This window comes from Hoplias malabaricus, chromosome X1 (genome assembly GCF_029633855.1).
Source record: "Hoplias malabaricus isolate fHopMal1 chromosome X1, fHopMal1.hap1, whole genome shotgun sequence".
NCBI classification, from domain to species: Eukaryota; Metazoa; Chordata; class Actinopteri; order Characiformes; family Erythrinidae; genus Hoplias; species Hoplias malabaricus.
In genome coordinates, this window is record NC_089818.1 from 2,154,562 (window position 1) to 2,165,036 (window position 10,475).

The following is a 10,475-nucleotide window of genomic DNA, read 5'->3' on the forward strand; positions in this document are numbered from 1 at the left end:
CGTGGGTTTCCTCCGGGTGACTGTCTGTGAGGAGTGTGGTGTGTTCTCCCCGTGTCTGCGTGGGTTTCCTCCGGGTGACTGTCTGTGAAGAGTGTGGTGTGTTCTCCCCGTGTCTGCGTGGGTTTCCTCCGGGTGACTGTCTGTGAAGAGTGTGGTGTGTTCTCCCCGTGTCTGCGTGGGTTTCCTCCGGGTGACTGTCTGTGAAGAGTGTGGTGTGTTCTCCCCGTGTCTGCGTGGGTTTCCTCCGGGTGACTGTCTGTGAAGAGTGTGGTGTGTTCTCCCCGTGTCTGCGTGGGTTTCCTCCGGGTGACTGTCTGTGAAGAGTGTGGTGTGTTCTCCCCGTGTCTGCGTGGGTTTCCTCCGGGTGACTGTCTGTGAGGAGTGTGCTGTGTTCTCCCCGTGTCTGCGTGGGTTTCCTCCGGGTGACTGTCTGTGAAGAGTGTGGTGTGTTCTCCCCGTGTCTGCGTGGGTTTCCTCCGGGTGACTTTCTGTGAGGAGTTGGTGTGTTCTCCCCGTGTCTGCGTGGGTTTCCTCCGGGTGACTGTCTGTGAGGAGTGTGGTGTGTTCTCCCTGTGTCTGCGTGGGTTTCCTCCGGGTGACTGTCTGTGAGGAGTGTGGTGTGTTCTCCCCGTGTCTGCGTGGGTTTCCTCCGGGTGACTGTCTGTGAGGAGTGTGGTGTGTTCTCCCCGTGTCTGCGTGGGTTTCCTCTGGGTGACTGTCTGTGAGGAGTGTGATGTGTTCTCCCCGTGTCTGCGTGGGTTTCCTCCGGGTGACTGTCTGTGAGGAGTGTGGTGTGTTCTCCCCATGTCCGCGTGGGTTTCCTCCGGGTGACTGTCTGTGAGGAGTTGGTGTGTTCTCCCCATGTCCGCGTCGGTTTCCTCCGGGTGCTCCAGTTTCCTCCCACAGTCCAAAAACACACGTTGGTAGGTGGATTGGCGACTCGAAAGTGTCCGTAGGTGTGTGTATGTATGTGTGTCTGTGTTGTCCTGTGAAGGACTGGCACCCCCTCCAGGGTGTATTCCCGCCTTGCGCCCAATGATTCCAGGTAGGCTCTGGACCCCCCGCGACCCTAAATTGGATAAGCGGTTACAGATAATGGATGGATGGATGGATGGAATTTCAGAAACATAGTTTAAACTTGTTTTTCACCTTGCAATTCTGGGTTTCCATAGGTTAGAGTATTAAGACTTGTTTGAGGCAGACGGCTCTCTACCTCAGCCGCAAGGAGGGGATACCCCACTGCTCCTAAACTGAGAATGAGCTGCTCATTGGTCATCAATTTTATTGAGCCAATCAACAGTCAGAATTAGCTGTTCATTATTCATTGCTGTAGACAATGAATTCACGCTCCCTCCTACAGAGGGCGCGGAGAGTTGCAGGTCAGTGCTGAAAAACTGCAGCTCTGCTTTTAGACAGAACTAATGTTAAAACCGTGTCCTAGAAAAATTTCACTCTCCCTCAACACATCTGTGATGACAACAAAGCTGACTGACTTTTACAATCAATGTTATTCTATATACATAAAAATTATATTAAATTATTTCATAAGATTAACAAACTCTGTGATACACCGCCCCCACCCTGATCCACTCGAACCAGCACACCACCAACTTGTATCTACACTGCGTCCATTTTATTAGTTCTACTGACCACATAGGAACGCTTTGTAGTTCTACAGTTATAGACTTTAATCCACCTCTGCATACTTTATTTTCCCTATTTCACACTGCTCCTCAGTGTTCAGTGCATAAAATTATACAAAATAGAGTCAAATTGGTAAAAGAAAAATTTCAAATTCTTATACTGTCAGTCAAAACAGGTTCAAGAGGATTAACAAGTGAGGTTGGTTACTGAAATATTCAGTTTTATTCCATTTTACAAAATGTCTCAGCTTTCTTTTTATAACTGAAGAAAATTAGTATGTACATAAATTAAAACCTCAAACAGTTGTATAACAGTTATGTGCAAAGAGGAGATGAACAAACACTGCTATTACTTAACATGTCCAAATCAAGCACATCATGGGGGGCAGGCATCCTTTGAACCAACAGCGTTGTGCAACCAGTAGTCCTGGTTATTGAAGCAAACAAAATTGTAAAAGTTTTCTCCACCTTTGAGAAATCCATGCTCTGCAACTCCCCAAGACACTGGACTGTCCACAAAACCATGCACAGTGAGAGAGACCCAGGCTGTAAACTTTGGTTCATCAAAATAGTGCCTGTATGTACAAAGAGTTTTGCTTGTCATTATTAATAATTATAACATTGTTCAGAGAAACACAATGTTAAAAAAATGTGAACCTACCTAAGTTCTTTAAGCAGTCTATTGATATCCTCAGGAAGAATGAGCCCAGTGACTGTGCAGAGCAGGGCTTTACTCACAGTGAGATGAGGCTCAGGACACACGTATGTTGACAAGAAATCGGCAGCTGAGTTATCACTGGAAATAAAACAAACACACAAAAAACATTAAAATGTACAGTCCACAAGCTGTGAATACAACACTGAACACTAGTCTCCAGCAGCCACTGACCAGCAGATGTTCAAGTTGACTGCCCCTAACCATTCCAGGAATTGGTCTGTGGTACATGAAAGACTTTTTCCCTGCAGGTCTTCAGGATGAAGTGAGGGGCACAACAGATTTTTCAGCGTCCGGATGCAAACAGTAGGGCTACATTTCTCATAGGTGTACTGAGACAGTAGGCTGCATATTGTTACATCTTTGTCTCCTACAAAGGCACACATTAGCGCATCTTAAGAAGGCATTTAAATGAAATAGAATACATCTCAGCAAAAGTTACCCAGACTTCAAAGACTACAAAACCAATAACTAGAAAACACTTGTAAACAACGCAACAGAAGCAACTTATAAACAGTGTCATATTATTACAATAAAATTGGAAAAAATATAATAAAAAATATTTGTGCACATATTTACAGCAGTGAATTTGAAATGCTACAAAAGCATCATATCAAAAGTTGAAGCTGAAAAACCTTTTTGCTTTGTTAAAATATGTCAATTTTGAATCTAATGCCATTATCAGCTGCTAAAAAGTTGGGACAAGGGCATGTTTACTGATGTATTGCACCACATTTTAAACAATTTGTAATTGTTTAGTAACTGAGAAGAAAAACTGCTGTAGTGGTGAAAAAGATGAAAATGATTTTTTAAATCATGCCTTCAGAGATGTACAAGTCACCCATGTTAAGTATACTATGGCAGCCGTGGCCTAATTATCAGAAAAATGGACTTGGGACTGAAAGGTTGCTGTTGCACTGTCCTCCTCCCTCTATCCACGGCTGAGGGGCCCTTGAGCAAGGCACCTAACTACTAAATGCTCTTCTCCGGGTGTGTGTTCACTTCCCCTAGTGTACTTAGAGAGAGAGTGTGTGTGTGTGTGTGTGTGTTCATGGAAGGGGTAAATGTGGATGACCCATTACGTTGTTTGCTACATAACAACACATAATGGCAGTCGGGTTACGTACACTGACTTTTTAACTGTGCACTTTTTGACTTGTGATGACAAGCCGGAGGTTTCCTCTCCTCTTGCAGACAATGTCACATCCAACACCAGAATTACAAATTTTTGCTTTGTTGGACCACAGGACACCTTTATTTTGCCTCAGTCCATCTTAAATGAGCTCAGGTTATAGAAAGCAGCAGCATTTCTGGATCTTGTTTATATATGGTACATTTATTGCATGATTTTGACTTGCATTTGTGGATGCAATGATGAACAAAGGTTTTAAGTGTGTCTAAGGCCCTGGGATGATTTCCACAACATAATCCTGTCTGTTTTTAATGTAGTGCTTCCTTAGTGCGCAGTCAGCCAATGCTGGCTTTCAGCTTTGTTCCTTTCAGAGATTTCCCTGGATCTTCGGATCCCTTAGATTCACTGGACATTTAGTAACTATCTATAATGACATACCCAAGGTCTTTCTTATTCTGAGAAACATTATCCTTCAATTGTTGCATTGTTTGCCCATGAAGCCTTGGCGGCGCGGAGGCTTAGTGGTGAGCACGTTCGCCTCTCAGCGCTGGGATCTTGGGTTCAAGTCCCATCTGGGTGGAGTTTCCATGTTCTCCCTGGTGTGTCCTGGTCCTGGTGTGTGAGTGAATGAGTGTGTATGTACTGTGCACGTTTGGCTGCCGCTTCTCATCAGTGTGTGTGTGGATTGAGTGTTCTGAGCGTTCTAAGCAGTGTGGGTTATAAAAGCGTCCTTGGGTGTCTAGAAAGGCGCTACATAAGTGTGTGTATGGATGGATGGATAGATGGATAGATAGATAGATAGAACTGTTGCCAATTCACCTAAAACACAGTGAGATTCTCCAGCAGGTGTTTTTGTCTTTGGCAATACAAATCTTAACTTGTCTTTTGCTGACCATCTGTATTTTATAGAAACATATGGCTGGCATCAAATTAAAAAAGATATACATTTTTCAAAAAAAATATATTTCTCAACTTCAACACTGCGTTATATCTGTACCATTTTAAATTCAATAAAAAATGATTTAATTTTTTTTTTCAGTGTCCCAACTTGACACTAAATGAAATCATTCCATATCACAACATTTTATTCATATACACAGTTCCCAAAATACCTGGGTTGTATGATGACAAAAGAAAGTCACATTTGTATGGCACTCTTTCCTTCAAACAGAGGAGGACCTTCTGGTAGTGCTTTGTGCCTGGGACCAATGTTTCATCTGTTAAGTTCACAGTAACAACTAAAACAAGAGATGAGACAGTACACAATTAGGTAAAGATTAGATCAAACAAAATATTTTGATGACACTGGATTACTGTGGTATATTGTCTTCACTCTATGCCTTTAGTTGTTATTATTACCATTATAAATGTAAATAAACTATTGCTCGACTGCCAATCTAAGTACATTTTGTACACACACACTTCTTTATTAATGCTTATATGTACCTCAACTGTTAAATAAACACAGATCAGCAATAACACTAGCTCTTTGTTTCTACACTTACTGTCCATTCTCTCAGCTTCACTGACCACAGAGGAGCACTGTGTAGTTCTACACTTACAGACAGCAGACTGTAGCTCTCACATCAATGTTGTGTCTGTTCTCCAACCTAACACATACCAACACAGCACCACAAATACCCACAATCCTCTCAACTCCACTGACCACAGAGGAGCACATTGTAATTCCACAATTACAGATTATAATCCATCTATTGCTCTACATACCTTGTTTGCTCTGTTCCACCCTGTTCTTCAATGGTCAGGACCCCCACAGAACAGGTATGATTTCAAAGATCTTAGCACTGCAGTAACACTGGTGTGGCGGTGGTGTATTGTCGCTGAAGTTCATAAGTTTGTCAACTCACTCTCCTCTTCATTAAGCACACCTACCTCGCTGGTCCACTTTGTAGATGTAAAATCAGAGACAGTAGTTCATCTGTTGTTGCATAGTGTGGGTTGGCCGTCCTCTAGTCAGTAACTGTAAAACTACAGAGTGCTCCTGTGGTCAGTGGAGCTGAGACATAGACAGTGAGTGTAAAAACAAGAAGGTGGTCATAATATTCTGTGATGATCTATATTTTCTAATTGTATTTCATAAAATTCTCACCTACAGAATTAAGTATGTTTGTCTATATCCACTTTTTTAAATGTGATATAATCCAAGTAGTTTCAAACCAACCTTTTTCAGAATAAAGGTGCTTTGTGTTTCTCAGTAACAGTGGGGCTTAATCTTATTAAGTGTTCAATATGGACTCTGTTTCAGACGACCTCAGAAAGGCAGCAAACAGAAGACAATGTATCTTTGCATTAAGTGGATTAGCGAGGTAAAGTTGGGCATTTATATATTCCGTTCCACCTTAAAACGCAGCAATGGTAACATTTCACCGGTAGATAGCAATATTTCACCGATTCACAAACATCACGCTCTACAGAAATGAGTGTGACGGCACAGACATGTTTGCAGGAGAGTTCTGAATGACCAGATTGTCTGTTTAGCTCTCAAAATATTATGAGAATCAGTTACTAAATAATTAACATCTGCCATTAATAAAGTATTGGAAACCCTAGTTGTTAAAGGCATTTACCATGTCTCATGACTTTTCTGTGATTGTAGAGTGATGGTTTTCCTTCCAAGCCAAGTTGCTCATATGTGTCCTTGTCTAGTGACAATATCAACTGACCTGAAGGTGGGAGGGAGAAAAGGGGAAAAAGGCCATTTTACATTTGTAATTATTCTGCAATTGTAAAGTGCACAAGAATCAAAATATAGAATCTACAAAACTTTTGGGAATGGGAAGTGTAACCATCCTATTTTTGAGAGCAGAGAGTCTTGAAATATAAAAAGCATGCTACCCACAGGCACTGGGTTTTAAAAAAAATCATGAAAAGCAAAATTCTTAATAATACTTACCCCTGGGCAAAACTGCCACAACATTGTCTTCATCAATTCTGTGTTTGTAAGACAGTGCATAAAAACCATCTGTAATAATGACAAATAAAACCATGAGCCAGAATAAAAAGCAACTGCGCAGACGTAAAATAGCTTAGCGTCCAAATATTTAATCCTACCTCTCTTGACAAAAGTTTCAAGCCATTTTTCTTCTAGGAATTTATGAACCGGAAAATCTCTGACAAGGTAATATGAGCTGATATTTCTGATGACTTTCTCCATCTCAGCTGGTAGGACTCCACATTCAGGGATTAAAAAAGAAATCTGCAAATCAGAAAAAACATAATTAGGATTACTTTTAACACTGAATTAGCAGCCTCACTGTAGGAGCACTATGTATAAACAGAAAAGATACTAAATGTAACAGGTGTACACGTGGATTAAGACACTGCGCCATAAAACAAAGCACACTACACAAATACAAACAGAAAAGGTGCGTTTTACTGTTCTTTACCAACTCTGTGTTTTGGCCCGTGATCCCACCCCCTGCCCTGTCCACACAGTGTCAGACAAACACAGCGAACAGAGATCATGTCCGATTTTTCCTAAATACAATTTCTACACACAACGTCATACTTTTGGACATTGAGACGGTTTTGTTGCGTCAGTGCATCCACATTGGAATGATTATAACAGTAAAAATATAAATTATATAATACTTTATAACAAACCTGGCATCCCTGGTTCTAACGCTGGAATCTATCAGAGAGAATCCTATCGTGCACTCCAGATGAAGAATTCCTTTATAGTAATAAGATTCCACAATAAATGGTAATAAGTCGACGAGCCTGTTTACTTTGCAAACACGTTATGAAACTGTAAACTTACCTTATAATTGAAACTATGTCTAGACACGTGCATTTCATGACGAGATTTTTCATTCATGAAGTTAGACTTTTCGCATGTTATCAGGCTTCTTGCGCATTTTTCAAGATGTTGGGACATCGTGGAATGATTAACAGAGGAAGCGTATAATCCCTGAACTTCATACAATCAAAGAAATAAGTTTTGACGCACAAAAGACTATTTCATGCCGTGAAAACGTGAGTAAAACAGCGCCTTATCGCCACCTGCTGCCCCGGAGGAGAATGTTTATCCATCCTAGAATGAATACGGAAGACCAAGAACTGTGAAATAAGCAATGAAAAACATTTCTAAAACGGCATGTTTAAAAATGGGCAGCTGTTTTATAATATTAATAATAATAATAATAATAATAATAATAATAATATTTATTATTAATTTATTATTTATTAATAATAATAATAATAATAATAATAATAATAATTATTATTATTATTATTATTAATAAATAATAAATTAATAATAAATATTATTATTATTATTATTATTATTATTATTATTATTATAAAATACAAAAATGCATATACATTTTTCTGTCTCAACAAAACTTTCAGACAACTAATCTAAAAGCACCTGCAAAAATACTGACGAGAATGAAATAAGGAACACATACCCAGGTGTTAAATCCTTTGCAAAATGTATTATTCTGGTTCAGATATTGATAAACATGTTTTTTTCTGGCTTATTTTATTGATATTATATTAATCGATGAATAAAAAACTTAATTTTATTAATCGATTGACAGAAACAACAAAATACAAATTAGCACAATTAGTGATTTAGTGATTAAATAACCTAAATTACTACAGTACGTTAAGTTTAACAAAGAGACGTTATCTTGTTACCTTAGTTACTTTTATTTTGAAATGATTTTGACTCGCCTGCTTCCACGTTGCGACAGAGACGTCCTTGCTGGTGAAATTAATCACTATTTTAAAAGCCAGGAATTCGTTTTGCATTAAAAAGAAAAGATTTATTGGGAGAAATGAATATTATACGCTCAGCAGGCTTACGTTTTATGAAGGCGAATATTTTATATCGGTAAGTGAAGTGTTCGTGTGATTTTCTTCTAGATTTTGCACGACCTTCTGCGCGGATTCATTTGTTTTTAAAGTGGTCCGTGTCCGGTCTGTGCTTTGTGGCCCGTTTCTGGAGAGTGTCTCGACTCCCGTTGGTACGGACTTCCATAACGTTATGGTTTCCGTTATAATCTGTAAATACACGTTGCTTAAAGCTGTGAACCAGGTCTGGAAGCCCTTTTCGCCACTTGAAAATCATAGTAAAATCATTACGGGAAATTGAGACGCTTACTCGTAATTATTAGATACGAATTATAACTGAAATTACATGTTTATCGTCTCATATTTATCTCGGTAAAGTTATGTTGAGGTTGGATATTCAGATTTCTCCACTTGCTCACTGATAAGTATTAAATTCCCTGAAATTGTATGTTCTTAATCGTGGAGGAACAGACAAGAAACCTACAGTAGTCATATTTTGTCAGAATACAAGATCTTTTCATTTCCATTTGCATTTATTGAAAATAGCGAGAATGGATGCAGCTGGCGCCCAAGGCACTAAGGGACCACCCGTAATGTGCGGATCCTACTTTAAAAAGTCAAACAAGGAGCATGTTAGTGATACAGTGATGTGGAGCTTATATAATTGCTGTTGGGAAGCATCCATTTAAGTTGTATATCTAAAATCAGTTGTGGATATATCCGTCTAACGTACTACAGACCTTTACTACACACGACAACCTTTAGTTATGGCCTCATTTCACTTTTTTTAAAGCAACAATTAACAACTGTAAAACATTCACATGATCCATCCATCCATTATCTGTAACCGCTTATCCAATTTAGGGTCGCGGGGGGTCCAGAGCCTACCTGGAATCATTGAGCGCAAGGCGGGAATACACCCTGGAGGGGGCGCCAGTCCTTCACAGGGCAACACATACACACACACATTCACTCACACACTCACACCTATGGACACTTTTTGGAGTCGCCAATCCACCTGCAACGTGTGTTTTTGGACTGTGGGAGGAAACCGGAGCACCCAGAGGAAACCCACACGGACACGGGGAGAACACACCACACTCCTCACAGACAGTCACCCGGAGGAAACCCACACAGACACAGAGAGAACACACCACACTCCTCACAGACAGTCACCCGGAGGAAACCCACGCAGACACAGGGAGAACACACCACACTCCTCACAGACAATCACCCGGAGCTGGAATCGAACCCACAACCTCTAGGTCCCTGGAGCTGTGTGACTGCGACACCTACCTGCTGCGCCACCGTGCCGCCCCATTCACATGATATACAGATCTAATATTATTTTAGTGTACAAAGACACATCTGTCCAAACACTACAACCTTTAGTTTGGTAAAATACGCATTTGAATTTTAAAGCAACAAATCACTACTTTAAATCAGCTATATGAAATATGAGGTGCATTAGAGAATGGGTAACTGCTTTATGGTTTATTACATTCTGTGTACTGTTCATTTTATTGTTTGTCACACCTCATTCTACAAGCAAAGTAGAGTAGACCTGCTGCTATAAACATTTATTTCTCCTTCTTAAACGCAGGACGTGCCGGGATTTTATCAGCCTTTAGACTTCGACTATGAGCTGTTTTAACCCTGCACCGTGAACGAAATGTGTTTGTGTGCTACAGTCTTGGGCATCTTTCTACTTCTAAGGATTTATTTCTATTTATCCAGTCAGACTGTATTTATTTTTACCTTAACATATCAGTGTTTTAAGGTTACACAGCAGCTTCTTTTACCTGTTGTATTTGCAGTTTCGTTAAGTTAATATGAACTCAACATGTATAAAACTGATATCTCGCACACCAAAAATTACATTTCAGATAGCAAATATGTGACAATATTTCATTCACGCTCTTTCACAATGTCCACAGATGACATAAACACACTTTTCTTGTTGATAGCAATAACTAGCCAGTCTGCTCATTTATGTGTCAGCACCCATTACTTTCTGACAAAACAACAGAAACCCTGAAAAACCGCAGTGCTCAATGCACGTTATACGAGGATATCTATGATAACATATACCTGATTTAAACTAGATTATCAACATCTGGGATAGTGAGAAAGTACTCATATTAAAGCTCCTTGTTTGGGACTGTGA

The 10,475-nt window shown here is 40.0% G+C and overlaps 1 protein-coding gene across 2 annotated transcripts; it reads right to left on the reverse strand.

Moving 5' to 3' along the window:
- Positions 1 to 1,727: 1,727 nt before the first annotated feature.
- Positions 1,728 to 7,495, reverse strand: LOC136675803 (ribonuclease P protein subunit p40-like). Of its 2 annotated transcripts, XM_066652562.1 has the most exons (9): positions 7,272 to 7,378; positions 7,115 to 7,184; positions 6,563 to 6,707; positions 6,405 to 6,473; positions 6,079 to 6,174; positions 4,603 to 4,728; positions 2,533 to 2,728; positions 2,305 to 2,439; positions 1,728 to 2,218 (listed from the first exon to the last, which is right to left on the reverse strand). In XM_066652562.1, the coding sequence occupies exons 3-9, from the start codon at positions 6,663 to 6,665 to the stop codon at positions 2,020 to 2,022; spliced, it is 924 nt and encodes a 307-aa protein (XP_066508659.1). In that variant the 5' UTR covers positions 6,666 to 6,707; positions 7,115 to 7,184; positions 7,272 to 7,378; the 3' UTR covers positions 1,728 to 2,019. The 2 variants fall into 2 exon arrangements, with proteins under 2 accessions (XP_066508659.1, XP_066508658.1); XM_066652561.1 differs by lacking the exon at positions 7,115 to 7,184 and having other exon boundaries at positions 1,730 to 2,218; positions 7,272 to 7,495.
- Positions 7,496 to 10,475: the final 2,980 nt, after the last annotated feature.

Excerpts from the sequence above, each read along its gene's own strand:
- LOC136675803 (XM_066652561.1), bottom strand. The coding sequence starts at position 7,388 with ATGTCCCAACATCTTGAAAAATGCGCAAGAAGCCTGATAACATGCGAA. Across the intron at positions 6,708-7,271 it reads GACATAGTTTCAATTATAAG|ATTTCTTTTTTAATCCCTGA; the intron begins GTAAGTTTACAG and ends TCTGATTTGCAG. Across the intron at positions 2,440-2,532 it reads GTCAACTTGAACATCTGCTG|TGATAACTCAGCTGCCGATT; the intron begins GTCAGTGGCTGC and ends TTTTATTTCCAG.